At 35.8% G+C, this 24,704-nt stretch overlaps 1 protein-coding gene across 1 annotated transcript in view; it reads left to right on the top strand.

Annotated features, from left to right (window-relative positions):
• Positions 1-24,704, top strand: part of LOC101342993 (uncharacterized) — a 512,538-nt gene that overhangs the window by 215,474 nt on the left and 272,360 nt on the right. Inside the window, exons 43-54 of the mRNA XM_023729385.1 lie at positions 1,679-1,732; positions 2,590-2,694; positions 6,994-7,098; positions 7,831-7,884; positions 9,047-9,151; positions 13,157-13,261; positions 13,800-13,853; positions 14,458-14,562; positions 16,451-16,504; positions 17,139-17,243; positions 17,768-17,821; positions 23,120-23,224. Of these exons, the coding sequence (XP_023585153.1) occupies positions 1,679-1,732; positions 2,590-2,694; positions 6,994-7,098; positions 7,831-7,884; positions 9,047-9,151; positions 13,157-13,261; positions 13,800-13,853; positions 14,458-14,562; positions 16,451-16,504; positions 17,139-17,243; positions 17,768-17,821; positions 23,120-23,224 (1,005 nt within the window). The remainder of the gene's footprint in view (positions 1-1,678; positions 1,733-2,589; positions 2,695-6,993; positions 7,099-7,830; positions 7,885-9,046; positions 9,152-13,156; positions 13,262-13,799; positions 13,854-14,457; positions 14,563-16,450; positions 16,505-17,138; positions 17,244-17,767; positions 17,822-23,119; positions 23,225-24,704) is intronic.

Below are 24,704 nucleotides of genomic sequence, written 5' to 3'. Positions count from 1 at the left end.
ACTGATCAAACGTTTGCCCTATGGGCAATAATTCCCCTCTACTTCTACTTCATCATCTACAAACTGTGTGATTGTGATCAAGTCACTTAATTATTTGGTCTCAGTTTCCTTATTTTTAATAAGGGAAGGATATCACACAGTACAGGAGAAGTCAGTACAACTGGACTAAACCAAAAGCTAAGAAGTTTCCTGAACAGAGCTAAACACTTTGAGGGACAGAGTAGCTTGGGCTGGGGTCTGGGGACCATGGTTTCAGGGGACATATCGGTCAATTAGCATAACAAAGTTTATTAAGAAAATGTTCTGCATGCCACTTTGGTTAGTGATATTTGGGGTCTTAAAAGCTTGCGAGTAGCCATCTAAGATGCTTCAATTGGTCCCAACCCACTTGGAGCAAAGGAGAATGAAGAACACCAAAAACACAAGGAAAATGTTAGCCCAAGAGACAAAAGGGCCAGGTAAATCAGAGACTCCATCAGCCTGAGACCAGAAGAACTAGATGGTGCCCAGCTACCACCAATGACCTCCTGACAGGGAACACAACAGAGAGTCCCTGATGGAGCAGGGGAAAGGTGGGGTGCAGAACTCAAATTCTAGCAAGTACACCAGACTTAATGGTCTGACTGAGACTGGAGGAACCTTGGAAAGCATGGCTCCCAGATTCTCTATCAGCCCAGAACTAAAATAATTTCCGAGGCCAACTCTTCAGTCAGGGATTGGACTGGACTGTGGGAGATAAAGTGATACTCGTGAGGAGTGTACCTCTTAGTTCAAGTAGATACAAGAGACTAAATGGGCAGCTTCTGTCCAGAGGTGAGATGGGAAGGCAGAGAGGGTTAGGAGCTGGTTGAATAGACATGGAGAATCAAGGGTGGAAAGGAGGAGTGTGCTGTCACAGTATGGGGAGACCAATTAGGGCCACATAACAATGTATGTATAAATTTTTGTATGGGAGACTAACTTGAAATGTAAACTTCATTTAAACTACAACAATAAAAAAATTTTTAAAAAAATCAAATGACGTATTGCATTGAACAAATCTACTGCCAAAGACCTCTTTAAAGTGTTAAAAACCAAAGATGTCACCTTAAGGACTAAGATGCACCTGACCCAATTCATGATGTTTTCAGTTGCCTCATGTGCATACTAAAGCTGGACATTGAATAGGGAAGATCAGAGAAGAGCTGACGCCTTTGAATTATGGTGTTGGTGAAGAATATTGTGTATACCATGGACTGCCAAAAGAACGAACAAATCTGTCTTGGAAGAAAGAAGTACAGCCAGAATCCTCTTTCGAAGCAAGGATGGTGAGACTTCCTCTCACGTACTTTGGACATGTTATCAGGAGGAACTAGTCCCTGGAGAACGACATCATGCTTGGTAAAGTAGAGGGTCAGCGAAAAAGAGGAAGACCCTCAATGAGATGGACTGAAACAGTGGCTGCAACAATGGGCTCAAGCATAACAAGAATTGTGAGGATGGTGCAGGACTGGGTAGTATTTTGTTCTGTTGTACATAGGGTAGCTATGAGTGGGGACCAACTTGATGGCACCTAACAACAACAGCAAGCTGTGAGAGAATACATTTCTCTTTGTTAAAGCCAAAAAAAAAAAAAAAAAATTCCATATTGTGTTTTTGAATCTCATGTGGTCTCTGTGATTTGTGCCTTGTCTTACAGCTGATGGGAGAGTTGAAGTTAATAAACTGATGAATGTAGCTAAAGCTATTACAGGTAAGAAGTTGAGGTAAAACTGAGATAGTAATGCTTTTTAAAATATATTTTTGCAACAGTATTTTGAATTATATAATCATTACTTTGTTACTCTTGCCACTTTATTAACTGATGAAATTTTTTTCTAATGAACTATAGTTTGAATTTCAGTGTTTTCAAAATAAAACTATACTGCTGGTTCTTGATAGAAGCCCTCCACTCTTCAGAGGCTTTACCGGTATTATGCTTTACTTTGCCACACTTAAGAAATATAAAAACTAACTCAGAATAATAAAAATAGCAATTGCTACTATTTATTGGACACTTTACATGTACCAGGCACTGTGTTAAGGGCTTTACATACATTAATTTCTTTATTACTATCACAACTATGATATAGATACTGTTACAATCTTTATTTTATAGATTAAGAAACAGTGTCTTAGAGGGTAAATATCAGGATAAAATGTTTTTTTCCCTCAGATTTTATCTACATATTTGTAGACAATCATCCTCATAATTCAAGGAGAAAATAATAACAATACTACGTGTTGGTAGAATCAGATTACTAATATGTAATATCATCATTTCAATGAACAGTTATGAAACTGTGTGCTCTATTGATCTAATATGAAACTTTAAGAGGATTACTAGAACATGACTCTCTATTTTAGATTGTGTGATTAATTGACTATGTCTCATATCTTTGTTCTCATCTATAGGGTCGCTATGAAGTCGCAATTGACTCGATGGTAGTGGGTTTGGTTTATAGTGGAATACGAGTGGTACTGTATAAGCAAGAGTGCTATTTTGCTTATGTAGGAATTGTTAAATAATTCCTAAAAATCTTTCTGGTCTCTTTTTCTAACTTTTCAAAGGAAAGAAAATTGATTCCAGGGATGTTCAAAATATTCTGGGGAACATGGCAATTAAACTCACAGATAAAGAAAGCTTGCAGCTGCTGAAAACTTTGTCAGTGGATGGTAAGTATTTCCTCTCAGGGGAGTTTTGTTCTGAGGTTTGTGTGTGATAATTTCTAGATAATGTTAGATAGATAAAAAGATATCTCTCTATCTCTATTCTCCCAGTTTCACCTTCATAAACCATAAATTGGATTTTTTCTTTCCTCTTCTTATCAAGGGGGATATGAAAAGGAGGAGGAAATAATTTCTCTTATGTCATCTGTGGGCCTCTCAATCCTGTAGTTTACAATAAAACTAAATGTCAGACTTCCAAGTTTTTGCTTTGTAAAGGCTTCTTTTAAAAATTAAAAATATTTCCCCCCCCCCCGAGGTAATATAAATTCTGTGACCAAATAAGGTAAGGTCTCATGGAAGGAAAGAAATATGAAAAGAAAAATATATTAATACAATTAAAAATGTTATACCTCTACATATATTTCATCATGACAGGCTGCCACTAACAGTTGGTTCAAGGGAGTAAAGATTTTCCTAGCTTCCATAGTTTTATGGAGATAAATATTCCTACTCTATAAGGCAAATTAGAAAGATGCTTTTCTTTGTGCAATTTTTACTGTTTTATGAATTCCATTTTTCTTTCTCTGTGAGTTGAATTTTGTCTTATCTTTAGCTGGTGGGAAAGAGTTATCAGAATGAAATTTTAGCTGGCTTCAAGCCTTTCAAAAGTGAGTAAGATGGATGATGAATTAACAAATAACTCTCAATTTATCTCCTGTTATTTTATTTCCTAATCACTTGAAAAGGAATCCTGCTATTCCTCAACATATGGATTCAGAAGGATTTTAAATAATTTTGTTTGGGCAGAATGTCTTATATTTTTTTTTTTATTTATATTGGTCATATTGATACGAGTTTTAATAAACGTTCCTAGAGAAAAGACATAATTTATTATTGTAGTTGTAAAATGTACAACAAGAGAGTAACCATTCAGTGATTGTGGTAAGCATAGGCAATGAATCTAGCTTGGGTTAAAAAAGGAAACCCAACCCTACTTTTGCTTAGAGGTACTTATTAAAATGTATCAAGCACCTGCTGTCTTAGTCAGGGTTCTCTGGAAATAGAACTGGTGAGGCATATATATATATGTCAACAGGCTAGATGTTCCTCCAGGCTTATGTCCGAAAATCCATAGGTCTGGCAATGGGAAGATTAAAGAGTGAAGAGTGAGAGAGTGCTGGCAAGATGTCTATTTATAGTCTGGAGGCAGAACATACCCTGGAGTACTTGTTTTTGCTCTTAATGCCTTCAACTGATTAGTTTAGGTCCACCCACGCTGTGAAAGGTGATCTGCTTTATTTAAGGCCAACTGATTTAATTACCTGTAACTGCTTCATAACAGCAGCTAGACAAGTGTTTGACCAAACAACTGGGCACCATAGCCTAGTCACGCTGACACATAAGATGTACCATCCATCACACCTTCTATGTGCCTGGCAGAGTTCTAGATGCTTTCACATGTGTTTACTTTATCCTCACAGCGGCTCTGTGAGATAGGTAGGATCATCTTTATTTCATACAAGATAAAACTTGAAATCAAACAGGTTATCTACCCAAGTGCCGATAGCTAATACATTTTTAGAGAACAGAATTCAAATCCATGTGTTCTTACTCCAACTGTAGTAATGTTCTTATTTCACCAAACCTATTTTTTCTTTTAAAAAAAATTTAATTGTAAAATATAACATAAATTTTCCATTATAACCATTTTTAAGTGTACAATTCCAGTGCATTAATTACATTCACCATGTTGTGATACCATCACCACTATTTCCAAAAGTTTTTCATCACCCCAAAAAGAAACTCTGTATCCATTAAGCAATAATTCCCTATTCCCTCCTTTCCCCAGCCCTTGGTACCCTCTAATCTACTTTCTGTCTCTATAAATTTGCCTGTTCTAGATATTTCATAAAAGTGGAATCTTATAATATTTGTCCCTTCGTGTCTGGCTTATTTTTCTTAGCATAATGTTTTCAAGCAGAACTGCCTATTTTTATCCTAAGAATAATACACTAGAACATATTTTTGCTCCCTTTAGAAATTTACAGTGTTTATGTTTATGTAAAACAAAAGTTTAAGGGAAGTGAGCCTAATTCTAATCATATTGAGTCTCTATGTAAACTTAGACAGGTTTCAGGGTTCTTGAGTCTGCCTACTCTCCTCCCCACAAAAAAGGGGGTACTTATAATGCATAGGCAAAATAAGTGGAACATTTTGCTATTATTGGGGATTTTTATATTTCTCTTTCCTAAGGAGAGAAGGTAGATATCAGAAACCTGGACAATATACTAGGAAACATGGAGATTAACCTCACCAAAAAAAACCTGACAAGAAAACTTCCAGTTGATGGTGACTCATTTTAGATATAAAAAGTTCTTTGAGAGCTTGGTTTGGAGGGTCTATGTATGAATATATCTGAAACCAGATTACTTTTGTGATAATAAAAATCTTGCAAAATCTCAGAAAACAAATCCAGTCCTATAGTAAGAACATTTTCCGAATCCATATAGAATATAAAGTATTTAACTAGAGTGCTTCCAGGACCATCTCTCATATCTGTGAATGTTCAGGAAGCAGAATGAAAGGACAGAAAAGGAAGAGTGGAATAAAGTCAGTGTATATCCTTTCCACATTTCCCATTCATTCGTTCCCTCTAACTCAGCCCCACAACACTTCTGAAACTTTTCTATGGACTCTAGTAACTTGCTCTTTGCCAAATGGATTCTACATTATTCAGCCTGTTTCTTTTTGGAGCTCTCTGCTGTCTTTGATATTGGTGATGATTCTGACCTTCTTAAAACTCTGTTCTGTTGGCTTCTTCTTGTTGTTCCACCCTTCTGGGTCTTCTCATTCCTTTCTGATTTTCATTTAACATACTGTCTCTAGTTTGTCATCGATATGGTTTTGCCTATCACCTACATGCCAATGAATTTCAAATCTGTATCTCAATTCAGACCTCTCTCCTGGACTTCAGATTGGTATATCCAAATGCCTGTTAGACATTTATACTTGGGTATATTACAGGAGGCATCTTTTTTCTCAACATATTTAAAACTGAACTCATTATTTCCCTGCCTAAACAGTCTCTTAGTCCTCTTTTTTCTACTTATTTCTGCTTCCACTATCCATTTGGTCACCTAAACATATGGGGTTCATTCGTGATTCCTCTGTTTCCTATCACCCACCACATGTACTATTACTTTACAAATGAAACCATACAGTCTGTATTCTATTATGTCTGACTTCTCTCACTTAACATCATTTATATGTTATTCTCTGAGATTTGTCCATATTGTTACATGTAGAAATAGTTTATTAATTTTCATTGCTGTATATTATAAAGACCTGGCATTTTATATGTTTAAAATACATATAATGCCTACTAAACTATAATCAACTAGAGGTCTTTGGGAAACCTGTTTTGGTATGTGGGATGATTTCTAATTAATTCGTTGTAACCTGAATACATTGCTGTGAAATATTCCATTGTAAAAATATCCCATAGTGTATTTACCCGTGCTACCATCAAAGTGTATTTCTAGGTTGAGGTGGTTACAAACAATACTTCTATGAATATTCTTTCCCATGCCTTTAATGAACTTGTGGATATATACCTAGAAATGAAATTGCTGTGTTATAAGGATATTTTATTAGATATTGTCAATCAGTTTTCCAAAGTAGTTGTAACATTTTATTTTCCAACTGTGTATGGAAGTTCTAGCCGCTTCACATCCTTGCTAATACTTGGTACTATCTTTTATGATTTTTCCTTGTCATTAGATTTTTCTTGCTGCCATTCTCATATACATTTCCATAATTAATTATAATACATACACATATTTATATTTATGGAATAATCTGTTTTATTTTTTAAATATGTTCTTGATATGTTAGTTTTATTTCAATGTTGGCTGTAGAAATAATAAAATATAGGCCTAGATAACAAAATTTGAAGAAAGAACTGACCATTAGGGAGGCTAGTGTAATCTTGAAATACAGTGACCAAACTGAATCCTACTTATTTGTATCAAATATTTGTATTAAAAACTGTTAGATTTTCTGTTTCACTGCTGTAATCATCCTGAGTGGTTTCTTAACTGTCTTTCAACATTTTGTGGTATGTGGGCTTATCTTCAAGAGTAGATGTAAACAAATAGATTAATTTTAGTCGATTAATGGCCCCCTTTAAACACTTAAATGCCCTTGGGCTCTTTTATTTATGATGGATTTGATAATTATGATGCCTAAGAATTAATATGTATTTTGACTTTAATTTCAACTTCCTTGTGTCTTTCCCTTTTGTAGGGTTGAAAGTTGATGTTCACGACCTTGACACTGTCCTTGGAAACATGGCAAGCAAACTCACAACTGAGGAACTTAATGATCTAATTCCAGATCTATCAGTTGATGGTGAGTGATTTATATATTTTATTCTCAGGAGAATGAATGAGTGTGGAAAGATGAATCAAGAGATGAACTGAAATGAGCAGAAAATAACAAGAAAAATATGAGAATTGTGTAGAGTAATAAAGAACTGTTAATGCTGTAAATGTGGAGTAATAGTCATCAGCCATTGTGAAATGAACATAGTGGTTGAAAAGAATGTGGGAAAGTATATTAGCAAAAGATGTGAGATGAGCATTATGGTCTTCACTTCTTTTCCCAGTGCTGCCTGTACAAGTTTTGTGTCTCCAAAGTAAGAGTGCCCAGAGAAACATGTACAGCATAAATTGTCCTGTAGTGTTTAAGTAATGCAGAATCACAAAATGTTTTTTTATTCCATCTTGCTGACACACAGTCCATCTTACTAATATAGAAAGAATCTCAGAAAGCCGGAAATTATAGTATATTAGAAAAAAACCAAAACCAAACCCAGTGTTGTCGAGTCGATTCTGACTCATAGTGACCATACAGGACCGAGTAGAACTGCCCTACAAGGTTTCTGAGGAAAAGCTAGTGGATTCGAACTGCCGACCTTTTGGTTAGCAGCCGAGCTCTTAACCAGGGCTCCAAACTGAAAAGGTACTCAAATAAAGTAGTAGAAATAATGGACTTTGCCAGGAGTTTGTTTCACAGTATAGAAACTTTATGTTTTTATTCTAAAAGTGTATCATTTTCTGAATTCTGATTCTTTTCTTATAGCTGATGGGAAGGTTGATGTCAGTGTCTTAATGGATAGAGTAAAAGCTGTTACAGGTGAGTAGATAAGACGCTTCTATATATCTAAGAACCTAATTCTTTCCACTAAACTATCATGTAGTGCTGTTTCCACATCGTGCTTGTTATGGGCTTTTAAAATCCATTATATGCCCGCTTTTTGTTGTTGTTGTTAGGTGCTGTCAAGCGGGTTCTGACTCATATAGACACCCTATGTACAACAGAACAGAACACTGCCCAGTCCTGTGCCATCCTCATGATTGTTGTTATGCTTGAGCCCATTGTTGCAGCCACTGTATCAATCCATCTCATTGAAGATTTTCCATTTTCGCTGACCCTCTACTTTACCAAGCTTGATGTCCTTCTCCAGGGACTGATCCATCCTGATAACGTATCCAAAGTATATGAGATGAAGTCTCACCATCCCTGATTCTAAGGATCAGTACTTCTTCCAAGACAGATTTGTTCATTCTTCTGGCAGTCCATGGTATATTCAATATTCTTCACCAATACCATAATTCAAAAGGTGTCAGTTCTTCTTCGGTTTTCCTTATTCATTGTCCAGGTTTCACATGCCTATGAGGTGATTGAAAAAACTATGGCTTGAGTCAGGCACACCTTAGTCCTTAAAGTGACTTTGCTTTTTGACACTTTAAAGAGGTCTTTTGCAGCAGAACTGAATGAAATATTTGTGTATAAATGCCTAGAGTTAGATATTGGACTGTTGACATTCTTAGCAATAAAACTTCATTGTGCTCTTTTATTTCCAACTTTATTATCTGGAATCCTTGCCAATAATTAATATATTTTATCCTGTGGTGGGAAAGCTAAATTTTAGTTCAGCACAGTAAATGGTGAAGGAAAGTTTTGGTAAAATTAGATGTGATCTCAAAGTAAAACAAGTACCAACTCATAAAATTATTTGGATCTGCAATTTATATCATCCTAATTTACTGTAAATTATATACTCATAATTGTATACTCTGTTGCCTTACCCATCATTGAGAAATTACGGTAGAACTAAGGAGAAGGTTTTTTTTTTTTTTTTATCTGAAGGCCCAGTGTTCTGTTTGGTAGGTCAGGTCTCTGTTCATCCAGCAGTTAGATGTAATGCTGCATAAATTAATTTTTTAAATTATTGTATGGAATCATGACATTATTCACAAGATTCCCAAAAGTTTCCATTTCTTTTGCTTTGAAGGGGGAGACGTCGATGTCAATGACATGGAAAAAGTTCTGGGAAACATGAGGATAGAACTAACAGATAAGGAACACTGGGTGTTGATGAACAGTCTGCCAGTTGATGGTGAGCATCTCAAAGACAATGTACTTATTACATGTCCATCCCTTCAAAGGAACTTATTGTATGTTTATTTAATAACCTTAAACATATAAACATAATTATAAGAACTTCTGTAACAATCCCATTTCCTAAGTCAAAAATAAATACTATCCCAAACAACTTTTAGAAGATATTACTATTTTAAGAAGAAATCCCAAATGGGCCATCTCATTTTTTGTTTGGGAATTGGTTGACTCTTTAGTCAGAAATCTTGCTACCACAGATGAGAAATGCTGGCTATTATTACTGAATCCATTGAGACTTCCAAAGTTTAAAATGAGAATTAAGGGGAAAAGAAAGGCATGGAAAAGTATTATGATGGATAGAAATGAGAAATTATAAAGGAGAAATAGAGGAGAGGGTGTTTCAGCATGCTGAGCCCCAGCAATAACTGCGTTAGGTACCAATGAATGAAAGGAGTAGCCTCATTAAGAATTTTCTCCGTTTCATTTTTTTTTTTCTAAATTATTGAGAGTAGATTTGTAACTTGTAGGGAAAGATAAAATCTGACTTTGTGATATCATGGCTTTTGTACTCCCTTAATGAATCTTCATATCACTTCAGGGAGACTTGATTTGTATCTTTCTTACAGCTGATGGAAAAATCTGTCAGAATAGGCTGATGGATGGTGGATGGCATGAAGGCCTTTAAAAATGTGTGAAAGACATAGACATTAAGTTTTGATCCCTGCCACCTTTCAAATATTCTGATGGCATATTTATGCTTCTTTTAATCTATTTATACTTTTGTAGATCATTTCCTATGTTATATCTTAGGGGGCAAGTTTCATAATTTATTGAAATCTCTAACAAAGAAGAAAATAAGCTGAGGCTAGTCTGAAGAGTGATTAGTGAACAAAAAGTTAGTAGTTGTTAAAAAATTTACTCAAAGAATAATTTCTCTGGATGTAGAATCAACAAAAACATCATACTTATTGGATAGAAGTATTAAATCTGTCATCCCCAAAGCTGTATTTTCCTAAGCGGTTAATCAATACTCTTTTAAACCTTCTGCAGTGTGGACTGGTCAAGGGAAGAAATTTTATTCTAGCTATATTGTTGAACATCTTTTAAACATTCGAACAGAATTTATTTGACCATGGTCTTTGTGCTAATAAAACTGATAGTCATAATACATAGGAATTAACAAGTTTAGTAACATTTGAGAATCACTAAATTTTAGTCTCATTCCTCTCGATTTTTTAAGGGGAGGATGATTGATATCAACAAATTATCCACACTTCTGGATAACAGGAGATTGAATCTCATAGCAAAGGAACTTTATGATCTGAAACAAAGTCTGCAAATTAATACTGAGCATTTAATATAGCATTGAGTCACTCAAGGGGTCTTGGGCTATGAACTGATAAAAAGAATCTCTAAAGCTGCTCCTTTGACACTAACAAGATGTTTTAGACACTCACAGAAGAACACATCTGTAAATAAATAATTGCTGTCTCAAAAACTTTATTATATTAGCAACTTCTTTACCGTAAATCGTAAGTAGTGCCAAGGTTGACAATGACTATGAAAGGCGAGAGAAGAGTCAGGAAAAAGATAACAAATTGGAGAAATGGAGAGTGGAAATAAGATGAAACAATTTTAAACTGCAAATTCAAATCTAAGTATCCACAGCAAACACTGAAGTGAAGGATTAGCAATTACTCCGCAGAAAAAAATCTGGAACTTCAGGCAAACGAAAATGGTTCCTTGTTATTGTTTGAAAGGATGAGATCTATTGTCTCTGGCTCTAGGTGCTAAATCACCTTATTTAGGGACATTTTACTATCTCAGGTTGTTCTCAAAATAAGGTAAAAGTAAATTTGTTATTGTTGTGTGCTGTTGAGTCAGTTCCAACTCATAGTGACCCTGTATGCAACAGAACGAAACACTGCCCGGTCGTGTGCCATCCTCACAATCATTGTTATGCTTGAGCCCGTTGTTGCAGCCACTGTGTTAGTCCATTTCGTTAAGGGTCTTCCTCTTTTTTGCTGACTCTCTACTTTACCAAGCATGATGTCCTTCTCCAGGGACTGATCCCTCCTGATAACATGTCCAAAGTACATGAGTTGAAGTCTCACCATCTTCACTTCCAAGGAGCATTCTGGCTGTAATTCTTCCAAGGTAGATTTGTTTGTTATCCTGGAAGTCCATGGTGTATTCAATATTCTTTGCCAACGCCATAATACAAGTACATCAGTTTTTCTTCGGACTTCCTTATTCATTGTTCAGCTTTCCCATGCATATGAAGTGATTAAAAAAACTATGGCTTGGGTCAGGCACACCTGAGTCCTCAAAGTGATGTCTTTGCTTTTCAACAGTTTAAAGAGGTCTTTTGCAGCTAGTTAATCCTATTGAATCTTTCTGAACAATTAAAAAAGTCAAATTAAAGTCTTCATGGTCCTCTTAACAATGTTAAATGATAATACAAAGACATGAATTTCATTTTCTCCCTTTTTTTGTCAGTAACACATGCTTATTGAACTAACAGTATGCATAAATGAATGTATTTTTAATATTTTGGAAACATTCCATTTTTCTCATTTTCCATCCTAATTGCTTTCCTAAGGAGGGCAGGTTAATGTGAGTAATTTGGACAGCATCCTGGGGGAAGTGGGAATCCTCACGATTGTTGGTATGTTCCATCTTAGAGGGCTTATCTTCCAGCACTACATCAGATAGTGTCCTGTTGTGATCCATAGGGTTTTCATTAGATGATTTTCAGAAATAGATCACCAGCCCTTTGTTTCTAGTCTGTCTTAGTCTGTAAGCTCCACTGAAACCTGTCCACCATGAGGGACCCTGCTAGTATTTGAAATACCAGTGGCATAGCTTCCAGCATCATAGCAACACACAAGCCAGCACAGTATGACAAACTGACAGATGGGTGTTGATGTTTATTGCTAGTATATAGAAATACAACTGATTTTTATCATGATCTTGTATACCACAACCTGATTAAACTCACTTATTAGTTCAAGTAGTTTTTTTTAGATTCCATAGGATTTCTACCTACACAATCATGTCATCTGAAAATATTTCTACCTCTTCCTTTTCAAAAAATGTTCTTTCGCTATTGCACTGGCTAGTACAATGTTGAATGGAAGAGGTGTTAGTGAACAATCTTTGTTCCTAATCTTAGGGGAAAGGAATTTAATGTTTTATCATCAAATAATAGTTAGCTATAGGTTGGTTGGTTGGTTTGTTTTTTGGTAGGTATATAGATAGATCTTATTTCCAAATTTAACTAATACCTTTCTATGAGACTTTTTCATTATCTATCTCTCAATTATGACTTTTCTTGTAGTTGAAAAGAAGACTGATCTCTATAAATTTGTGGATATAGTAAAAGCTGTTACAGATTAGTGAGAAAATACTATGAATCTAAGATCCTATTTCTTTACCTTGATTTATGGAAACCTGGTGGTGTAGTGGTTAAGAGCTACGGCTGCTAACCAAAAGGTTGGCACTTCAAATCCACCAGACGCCCCTTGAAACCCTGTGGGGCACTTCTACTCTGTCCTGTAGGGTTGCTATGAGTTGGAATCGACTTAACAGCACTGGGTTTGTTTGTTTGTTTGTTTTTTCAGTTTTAATTTAATGAGTTTTTCACATCATTCTTGTAAATTCCCTTTAAAATTTGTATTGTGGAAATATTTGTATCTAACTTTCTAGGGTTTGGCTTTAGACTATGTTGACATTTTCTTTGCTCTTTGGAGTTTTTGCCTCATGCATGACTGCATAAACAGCATAATCTTGGATAACAACATTAATGATGAAATAAATAAAAATATAAGTGATGTCATAAATAAAAGAATGTTTAAAAAATAAATTGGATCACCTACTATAATATTATTAAATGATATCATTAATGGGAGATTATTAAATCCTGTGTGTGTATTTTTTTAATATTTAGCATTCTTAGATTATTCTTATAATTTTCATCTACCTATATTTCTACATTTTCAAGGAGAAAAGGTTGATGTTAATGATATTAAAAGTATTCTGGAAAATATGGGGATAGAGCTCACACCTAAAGGAAGACTGGAGCTGATGAACAATCTGCCAGTTGATTGTAAGCATTTCAAATAATGTTATAGCATTTAGAAGAATTTAGAGTTGTACACGTTTTTGTGAAAACTTCCATAATTTAGATTCATTTGATAGCCATTAAAAAAAGAAAGGCTTTCCAAAAAATTTTGGAATGAATTTCTTATAGTTCTACTTTAAAAAAAAAAGCCCAACTGTGTTATTTAATTTTTAGTTTGGAAATAATCTGCTGTCAATCAGGACAAGGAAATGTCTTTTCTTTCTTTTGAAACCAATGAGAAGGCTTCCCTGAGACTAAGCTGGGAGGTATGAGAAAATAAATTGAATAGGTGTGAACTAAAAGAGGAGAAATCAATTAGAGAGAAGAAGACATGGCAAGTTAAGAGGTATGGGGCCATTGAGTTGGTAGAGAGGCCACATTAAGAACTTTTTTCACTCTATAATTTTGTGATCACTTCTATAGGGAAAATCATTAAGTCTTGTCTTTCTGAAATTATGGCTTTTAAAATGACTTAATGAATTTCTACATCCCTTCTGTGACTTGATTTGTGCTTTTCTTACAGCTAATGGAAAGGTCTCTCAGAAGAGATTGATGGATGGTGTGAAATCCCTTAAAGGTGAGTGAAGTGCATAAGGGCATGGTAGATGAATGTGAGATCTTCATGTTTTATATTTATACAATTTTCTAATCATTAAATTGTTATTCCTGCCATCTTGACTATATACTGATACCATGTATATGTTCCTTCTGTAGATCTGAATTTATTTTAGCAGACAATCCTGTGAGTTGTCATGGAGGGTAGTCCTATACCCTTGAGATTTTCCAGGTTTCGTCAGGGAAGAAAATAATCAGAGTTTATGCCAGCACTTTTTACAAAAATGGTAGAAATCAAAGCTGATTAGACATTTCAGTAAAGTTGAGACATGCAACTGAGAAATTGAGAAAACAAAAGCAAACACTACTTATTGGTTAAAAGCTTAGATTTATATTTTCCTTTACGATAAATTGCTAAGTAGCTGCTCAATTGGCTGGCTATCAAAAACCAGATAGAGAGAAGATATTCTATTTCTAACTCTTGTTATTGACATTCTTGGTATACTTGAACAGACCTCATTGGGTCTTAGTCATCATGCAACATAATAATCATAATTCGCTGGAAAAATACCTTTTGTTAATATATAATAATTAGGTTTTTCTCATATATCTCTCTTTTTCCCAAGGTGGGGTTGTTGATGTCAGTAAACTGGACACTGTTTTGCAAAACATGGAGGTGAATCTCACAGAAAAGGAAATTAGTGACATTAAGCAAAACTTACCAGTTGATGGTAAGCAGCAAAGACATATTTAAGTTGCTCAGGACAATCTGAGAATCTCGGCTTCTATATAAGAACCTCCAAAAATGCTTATTTTACACTAATATATATTTAGAAAAACTTAGAGAAGAATCTAGGCTGGCAGTAAATTAATTTTGTCCCTTGATATTTTAAAAATTACATTTCAGCAATTTTCCAGATTCACTAATATTTAGAATATGATCATATTTCCTATTAGACCCCTGAAGATTTAGAGACAATTTGTACAGGAAAGTTCACAGAGAAAACATAAAATGGAAGAAACTTAAAACTAGAGAAATAAAAAGAGAGAAAATAAACATTGCCAAAGGTGGAAAATTATTCAAATGTTATCCTCCTCTCATCCACTTACACAGACAAGAAGAAGAAAAGGAGACAGGGAGGAATGAGAGCTCTGGGATATATTCCCTACATCGTAGACACTGGCAGATTTCCATCAGCTACCATGAGAGCCAAGGGCCATAAAACATGCAGGCCAGAATGTGCAGAATCTTCTCTCTACTTATGCAGTTGCATACATTCTGACATTATTGCACTAAATTCCATTATATAAGGGCTATTCCCAGGCTGCAAAATGATCAATAATTTAGTTATGCAATACAAGGGAATAAATAACACTACATAACACTACCTAAGTCAATGAAATCAAGTTCCTGGGTGGTGCAAATAGTTAAGCCCTCAACTACTAACTGAAAGGTTGGTGGTTTGAACCCACCTAGAGGTGCCTTGGAAGAAAGCCTGGCAATCTGCTTCCAAAATGCCAATGAAAATGCTATGGATTGCACTTCTACTCTGAGTCTAAATTAACTCAACAGCAACTGGTTTGGAATTTTTGGTTTTTTAGGCCAGTGAAAATGGCAGGGAAATATTGAGTAGATGACAGTTTCAAAAATCCAATTTAAACAGTATAGAATAGTTTACTAAATTTAAATCTTACTCTTTTGGGACTGAACAAAATGGATAGTTGGTTCTTTACTGTTAAAAAGCTTAAAAACCGAAGAAAGTCCTGGCGATCTGCTTCTGAAAGGTCACAGCCTTGAAAACCCCACGGAGCACAGTTCTACCCTAACACACATGGTGTTTGCCATGAGTTGGAATCCACTGGAAGGCAACTAACAACAACAACAAGAAGGAATAGTCAACACTAAAGTCCACAGTTGGAGCCGAGTTTGGAGGAGAATTTCCTTCTTCACAGACACACATAACAACACAATTTGTGTTTTCTGTGGCAGGGTGTGTGTGTTGTTTTGAATCAGTTAGACATAAATACAAAATGTGCACTCAACAACTACAACGAATCTAAATTATAAAACAAAACAAAACAAACACGTACAGGCAGAAGAGATAGGGCATTCTCTACGTGCTATGTACGTAATTCTAGCAATCCGTTGATAAAGCGATATATGTTTACATTTAAGCAAGAGCCGTGCCGGGGAAACTTGGAAAACGTTCTTTAGCAATGATGCCCCTGGAAAGGAAACGCGTTCTAAGTTTGGTGGAAAAAAATGTTGAAAATCAGCCTAAAATGCAAACACTTATAAAAAAGCAAAAAAAAAAAAAAAAAAGCTAAAAAACAAATAAAAGTTCCATGAAAAGAAGAGACCTGAATCTGAAAACTCTGATAATAAAAGAATGATCGATAAATCAAGGTGCGTTGTTGAAACAGACATATTGCTATAAATATGATTTCATTGCCCTGAATCTGTTGAAATGAGTCATATTTATAGTTTTTTTTCCTTAACGTGTAAAAATATTTTTGAAGGGGGTGAAAATGAAATTCCATGAATAAATATTGGTGATTTCACATTATATCTGTGTGTCAGTATCATTTCAATATTTGATTTACATGTTTTCCTTACAGTTAATGGGAAAGTTGATATGAAAATGTTAATGGAAGGATTGAAAGCTTTTACTGGTGAGTAATAAATTACTTAAAATGGGAGCTTCATGTTTATACTGTATTATGTTTTTCAATGGCATTTTTTCAATATAAACAGACTTGTACATTTTAGCTCTTTACACATTTGTGATAAAATACTTCCTTTTAATCCCTACAGCTTCAGTTTGCATTATCTAACATTCTGATGTATTTTTAAACAGAGCAAGATAGTTCTCTTTACCATTATCTAAGGACTTCAAATTAAGATTTGCTTAGTAAATTAGAAAAACTTTGTTAAGATAAAAATATTATAATTGTGTAGAAAATATTATAATATTCATATTAAAAAGGTAATTCCAGTAATTGTTGGAAGAATGTATAAATTTTTCCATCTCTATTACCTTATTTAATTCATTGGCCAATTATGACCCCAAATTTGTTCTCTGCTGTGTTATCTTATATTCAGCAGAGTCTTCCTTTTATAAAAATTAATGGACTATGTTTTATTTGTGGCTTTTTCTTAACTCTGTAAAGCTGAATGTTTCTCCTTCTGTTCTTACGCTTTCTCAAATAAAGTATCATATAGTTTAGGCAAAAATGAATTTTTCACCATTGTTGGGAGCCATTAGAGTTTTCTGAATTTTATTAAAACATTTCTGTCTTTTGAAAGGAAAAAAAGTTGATGCCAGTGACTTGGAGAAAGTTCTGGGAAATATGGGGATCCAGCTCACAGAACAGGAGCTTAAAAAGCTGCAAAAAACTCTGCCAGTTGATGGTGAGCCATAGAGGTGACACTAAGGCCTCCCAGGGAGGTTGATTTTCAGCCCTGTATAAAAAGTTTTAAATTTTACTTACATGTTTCTTCTTAAACTTGCTGAAAATGATTTTAAAAATGTAAGTTCATTGGAGAGCCACCAAGTATTGATATCAGGTCAGGACCTAAGAAAATGTCTTACTATTACTCATGTAGGCCACTGAAAGGTCTGAATAATAAACAGGAAAAGGAACGAAACTGTGGAGAGTGAGAGTCTAGTAAAATGAAAGGAAAGACAAGTCAGAGAATAAAAAGGGGAAATGAGATAAGGGAATGTTTCCAGATAGTAAAGTCCCCTTAACTGTTGCCTCAGCTGCCAAAATAGATTTGTCATATTTAGACTTTTCTTTCTCTGGTCTCAGTTTTGCTTGATGGGGAGATAGAATAAATTTCTTAGGCAAATCATAAAAAAAATGTTCTAAACTACCTTGTTGAGGTTAACCCATAACTTTGAGAATATATGTACTGTACCTTTATTTTTACAGATGCTGGAAAGGTATTTCAGAAGAATTTATTGGATACTGTAAAGTCTCTCCAAGGTAAGAAACTCGAAGGCAGGTAAGCCTGAAATTCCCAAAGTTAACATTTATATGTGTGTGTGTGTTACTAATGTTACGCTTCTGTCTACATTCCCAATTTAATACCTTACATTACATAAGTATTTTACAGAACAACTTGTAATATACCTTTGGAAAGAGTCCATATTCTCCTGAATATTTCTAAAGTTTACCTACAAAAATTCATTTGAAAACTTAACAAAGCAAATAATGAAAAGTGACCAGTTTTACTGAGAATTGACTAAACTGCATCAAAGTCCTACTTATATACAAATATTTTGCATTAAATTTCACTTACTAATTCTTTAGGTTTCATCTTAAGTATTTTTTGTGGTTGTCGAAGGCAGTTTAATAGTAAACATAAAACAAAGGAATAGGCTTGTGAGCTGCTTTACTTCTTCTGACTCTTCTCAGTTCTTAGAGCAAGAACAGAAAGTAAGTAGGGAGAAAGTAGGGAAGGGACACCTGGTGAAATAAGTCTCCTCAGGGTGGAATTCTGCCTGCTGACATTCTTAGACCCTTGGGAAGAGTAGCAGTCTGGAGCGGTGTGTGAACAATGTGGTAAATGCTGTCCATGGTGCTGCCGCACTTTAATTCTTCCTCTCTGCTGTTTCTGTTCTGTTGAGTGAGTGTTTGTTTGTTTTTAATGCTTTATCCATTCTGTTGAGTATATTAATACAGGATAGGCATTGATGATCAGAAGCTTAAGTTGTTAGTCCCCCTACTCAAGCTGGGGCGGGAGAGGCCTGTTCTTTTCTTTTTTCCCAAGTGAAGTTCTGCTTATCTTTTCTGCGCCCTGGGCCTCCTATTTTGAAAGATGGCTTTTTGTTAGTGAAGTAGCTGAAGGTTAATGGGCTTTGAAGCCAGATGGCCTCTCCTACTTACTGGTGACTATGGAAAGTTACTTAATCCCTCATTGTCTGAGTTTTCTTATTTGTAAAACGAGGACAGTAAAATTTCAAACCACCTAGGGTTATTGTGACAATCAAACTGCTGATATGTGTAAATTGCTTAGGACAATATCTATAACATAGTAACCACTCAATAATTGTTAGATATTATGGTAATTGCTGCAGAAAACTTTGCTTAACATATAATGTCAACCCACCACTATTGTGTCAACTTTATAGGATGTTTTGGTAAAGTTATTTTTATCATTATCCTAGGTGATATGTAGGTTTGCTTTTATATTCCTATTTTTAAATGAAAATAAATTCTTTATAATCTTCAAACATCATAAACTATACTTCTGAACATTATTTCAACAGTTGTTAGGTGTCAAGTTGGTTCCGACTCATAGCAACCCTATATACAACAGAACGAAATACTGCCTGGTCCTGCGCCATCCTCACAGTTGTTGCTGTGTTTGAGCCCAGTTTTGCGGCAACTGTGTCAGTCTATCTCATTGATGGTCTTCCTCTTTTTTCACTACCCTCTACTTTACCAAGCATGATGTTTTTCTCCAGGAACTGATCCTTCCTGATAACATGTCCAAAGTATGTGAGATGAAATCTCACGATCCTAGCTTCTAAGGAGCATTCTGGTTGTACTTCTTCCACGACATTTTAGTTTGTCCTTTGGCAGTCCGTGGTATACTCAGTATTCTTCACCAGCATGACAAATTAAAGGCGCCAATTCTTCTTTGGTCTTCCTTATTCATTGTCCAGCTTTCGCATGCATATGAGGCGATTGAAAACACCATGGCTTGGGTCAGGCGTAATTTAGTCTTCAAGGTGACATCTTTGCTTTTCAACACTTTAAAGAGGTCTTTGGCAGTGGATTTGTCCAATGCAATGCGTCGTTTGATTTTTTGACTGCCGCTTCCATGGGTGTTGATTGTGGATCTGAGTAAAATGAAACCACAACTTCAATCTTTTCTCTGTTTGTCATAATGTTGATTATTGGTCCAGTTGTGAGGACTTTTCTTTTCTTTATGTTGAGGTGTAATCCATACTGAAGGCTGTGGTCTTTGATCTTCATCCGTAAGTGTTTCAAGTCCTCTTCACTTTCAGCAAGCAAGGTTGTGTCATCTGCATATTGCAGGTTGTTAATGAGTCTTCCTCCAATCCCGATGCCCCGTTCTTCTTCATATAGTCCAGGTTTTTGGATTATTTGCTCAGCATACAGACTGAATAGGTATGGTGAAAGGATACAACCCTGACGCACACCTTTTCTGACGTTAAAACATGCAGTATCCCCTTGTTCTGTTCAAACGACTGCCTCTTGATCTATGTTCAGGTTCCTCATGAGCACAATTAAGTTTTCTGGAATTCCCATTCTTTGCAGTGTTATCCATAATTTTTTATGGATCCTCACAGTTGAATGCCTTTGCATAGTCAATAAAACACAGGTAAACATCTTTCTGGTATTCTCTGCTTTCAGCCAGGATCTATCTGACGTCAACAATGATATCCCTCATTCCATGTTGTCTTCTGTACCCCCTGAAATGGTTGAGCATTGACCGAATTATTTTTGGTACAGTGACTCCGTGTATTCTTTCCATCTTCTTCTGATGTTTTCTGCATTGTTTAATATTTTCCCCATAGAATTCTTCAGTATTGCAACATGAGGCTTGAACTTTTTCTTCAGTTCTTTCAGCTTGAGAAATGCCAAGCATGTTCTTCCATTTTGGTTTTCTATCTCCAGGTCTTTACACATTTCATTATAATACTTTGTCTTCTCGAGCCGCCCTTTAAAAGCTTCTGTTCAGCTCTTTTACTTCATGATATCTTCCTTTTGCTTTAGCTACTCAACGTTCAAGACAGTTTCAGAGTCTCTTCTGACATCCATTTTGGTCTTTTCTTCCTTTCTTATCTTTTTAATGACCTCTTGCTTTCTTCATGTATGATGTCCTTGATAGCATTCCACAACTCGTCTGGTCTTTGGTCATTAGTGTTCAATGTGTTAAATCTATTCTTGAGATAGTCTTTAAGTTGAGGTGGGAGATACTCAAGGTCGTACTATGGTTCTCGTGGACTTGTCTAATTTTCTTCAACTTCAGCTTGAACTTACATATGAGCAATTAATGTTCTGTTCCAGTTGGCCCCTGGCCTTGTTCTGACTGATGATATTGAGCTTTTCCATCATCTCTTTCCACGGATGTAGTTGATTTGATTCCTGTGTATTCCATCTGGCAAGGTCCATGTGTATAGTCACCGTTTATATTGTTGAAAAAAGATATTTGCAATGAAGAAGTCATTGGTCCTGCAAAATTCTATCATGCAATCTCCAGCATAGTTTCTATCACCAAGGCCATATTTTCCAACTACCAATCCCTCTTCTTCGTTTCTAACTTTAGCATTCCAATCACCAGTAATTACCAATGCATCCTGATTGCATGTTTGATCAATTTCAGACTGCAGAAGTTGGTAAAAACCTTCAATTTCTTCATCTTTGGCCTTAGTGGTTGGTGTATAAATTTAAATAATACTCATATTAACTGGTCTTCCTCGTCCAACACCAAACCTGTTGCTGTCGAGTTGATTTTGACTCATACCGACCCTATACAACAGAGTAGAACTGCCCCAGAGAGTTTCCGAGGAGCACCTGGGGGATTCCCAATGTCGACGTTTTGGTTAGCAGCCATAGTACTTAACCACTACGATACCAGGGTGGATATTATCCTATCACTGACAGCCTTGTACTTCAGGATACATCTTGAAATATTCTTTTTGACGATGAATACAACACATTCCTCTTCAAGTTGTCATTCCCAGCATAGTAGACTATATGATTGGCTGATTCAAAATGGCCAATACCAGTCCATTTCAGCACACTAATGCCTAGGATATCAATGCCTAGGATATCAATGTTCCATTTCATTATTGATGATTTCCAATTTTCCTGGATTCATACTTTGTATATTCCACATTCCAATTATTAATGGATGTTTGCAGCTGTTTTTCTCATCTTGAGTCATGCCACATCAGCAAATGAAGGTCCTGAAAGCTTGACTCCATCCACATCATTAAAGTTGACTCCACTTGGAGGAGGCAGCTCTCCCCAGTTATATTTTGAGCGGCTTTCAACCTGAGGTACTCATCTTCCAGCACTATATCAAACAATGTTCTGCTGCTATTCATAAGGTTTTCTCTAGCTAATTCTTTTCAGAAGTAGACTGCCAGGTCCTTTTTCCTGGTCTGTCTTAGTCTAGAAGCTCAGCTGATACCTGTCCACCATGGGTGACCCTGCAGGTATTTGAATACCAGTGGCATAGCTTCCAGCATCACAGCAACATGCAAGCCACCACAGTATGACAAACTGACAGATGCGTGGGGGTCAACAGCACTGCAAAACCAAAATTATCAAGTGTCATTGGTGAATTGGATGAGGTTCTTGGCAACAAAACTGCTCCCTACTCTTTGTCAGGTAGATTTTCTCCAAGTCCCATTGCTCACCCCCCTCAAACTATTCTGTAGATTTGGCCTCCAAGACAAGGAAATAGGTTCTAATTCCTACTCTGTAATTGTCTGTTTCTGTGCTTTTGGTACATGTTAAGCTGGAATTAAGAATCTTGTATTAAAAAGCAATATTTGAAAGGGATACAAGGTTTAGATTCAGAAGCCCTGACCCAAAGTCTTCCAAAAAGTTTTCTCATGATAAAATGGGACAAATCTTACCCTACCTCTGTCTCAGGATTGTTGTGAAGAATAAAATCCGTAATTTAAGTGCTTTGTAAATGTAAAGCAGTATACAAGTGTTAGAAGTTCTGTTATTATCAAAAGCTCACTAAATCTCATGCTTATGACAACACACACATACACCAAGAGAAAATTTGAAGCCCTGTGCTCAAGGCTTGAAAGTCCCCAGTTGCCCAAGGACAGCAATCAGAATTAGTACTTCCTCTGACACTGGGATAGATTCAAGCTAAAGCAAATCTGGAGATCAAACTAGCATGGCGCTCTTTCTCAAAAGTCTAGACCTTTGAGTGCTTTTACGGGCTCCAATATCCTAGTTATCTTGCCCGATGCTATACATAGCTTAGCAATAACCCTTTATTACAATGTTAAGTGACAAAACCAAGGTGCAGAGTGTTATTGAAGTTGTGGGGTATAATTTAAGTTGAAAACGCTTTAAAAAATAACAGATTACTCCTGTGTGTAATATTAAAATGATCTTAAAAATTTTTAAAGCAAGGGGCAAAAAAGTAATAATCGTATTACAAAGATATAGATTACATTTTCTCTTTCATTTAAAACTTTTTTATAATAAAACAGAAAATTTAAGAAATACATACACAGACGTGTTTTTCCTATATTCTTTTCCTTTTTGTTTCTATAGTAGGGAAGGTTAATGCGAACAATCTGGATGCTGTTCTGGGACACATGGGGATCAAGCTCAAAGGAAAGGAATATGAAAGGCTAATGGAAAACCTACCTATTAATGGTGAGCATTGTGTCTTAGAGAAGAGTTTGTGTTTGTCTACTTGTATATAAGAATTACTAAACTTGTGTTTCTAATGTTATAAAAATCATTTGTAAAGTTGTAAAGTGTGAGAGGATATAATCTGTCTCTTTCTCATGAGTCCAAAGTTCTTGGATGAATTTAAAGTCCTTTGCAGTTCTCCTCTTTGGATTCTAAGCATCACATATGAACTCACATGACCACTTTCTAACCAATGAATGAATTCATAGGGAGCAGAATAAAGGTTTCAGGGGTTGCGAGAATAGGATGGAGAAGAAAAATGACTAATTCTCCTACTGAACAAGTATCCTTCAAAGAGTTCTGTCTCAAGCCTATTAATCATTTTATTTTTACGCATTCTCTGTGTTGTTGTTAGGTGCCGTCGAGTAGGTTCCAACTCATAGCAACCCTGTGTACAACAGAACGAAACACTGCCAGGTTCTGCACCATCCTCACAATCGTTGCTATGCTTGAGCCCTTTGTTGCAGCCACTGTGCTAGTCCATCTCATTGAGGGTTTTCCTCTTTTTCGATAACCTACTTTACCAAGCTGATGTCCTTCTCCAGGGACTGATCCCTCCTGATAACATGGCCAAAGTATGTGAGACATAGTCTCGCCATTCTTGCTTCTAAGGAGCATTTTGGTTGTACCTCTTCCAAGACAGACTTATTCATTCTTTTAGCAGTCCATGATATATTCAGTATTCTTTGCCAACACCATAATTCAAAAGGCATCCGTTCTTCTTCGGTCTTCCTTATTCATTGTCCTTCTTTCGCATGCATATGAGGTGATTGAAAACACCATGGCTTGGGTCAGGGGCACCTTAGTCTTCAGGATGACATCTTTGCTTTTTAATACTTTAAAGAAGTCTTTGACAGCAGATTTGCCCAGTGCAATGCATTGTTTGATTTCTTGACTGCTGCTTCCATGGGTGTTGGTTGAGGATCCAAGTAGAATGAAATACTTGATAACTTCAGTCTTTGATCCGTTTATCATGTTGTGGTTTATTGGTCCAGTTGTGAGTATTTTTCTTTTCTTTATGTTGAGGTGTAATCCATGATAAAGGCTGTGGTCTTTGATCTTCATCAGTAAGTACTTCGAGTACTCTACTTTCAGCAAGCAAGATTGTGTCATCTGCATATTGCAGGTTGTTAATGTGTCTTCCTCCAATTGTGATGACTTATTCTTCTTCATGTAAGCCAGCTTCTCAGATTATTCGCTTAGTATACCGACTGAATAAGTATGGTGAAAGAATACAACCCTGATGCATACCTTTCCTGACATTAAACCATGCAGTATCCCCTTGTTCTGTTCAAATGACTGCCTCTTGGTCTAGGTACACGTTCCTTATGAGCAAAATTAAGTGTTCTGGAATTTCCATTCTTTGCAATGTTATCCATAATTTGTTATGATCCACACAGTCGAATGCCTTTGCATAGTCAATAAAACACAGGTAAACATC

Source organism: Trichechus manatus, unplaced genomic scaffold, assembly GCF_000243295.1.
Source record: "Trichechus manatus latirostris isolate Lorelei unplaced genomic scaffold, TriManLat1.0 scaffold00028, whole genome shotgun sequence".
Lineage (NCBI taxonomy): Eukaryota > Metazoa > Chordata > Mammalia > Sirenia > Trichechidae > Trichechus > Trichechus manatus.
The sequence above is the reverse complement of the archived record's forward strand: the minus strand, read 5'-3'. Positions and strand labels throughout refer to the sequence as shown.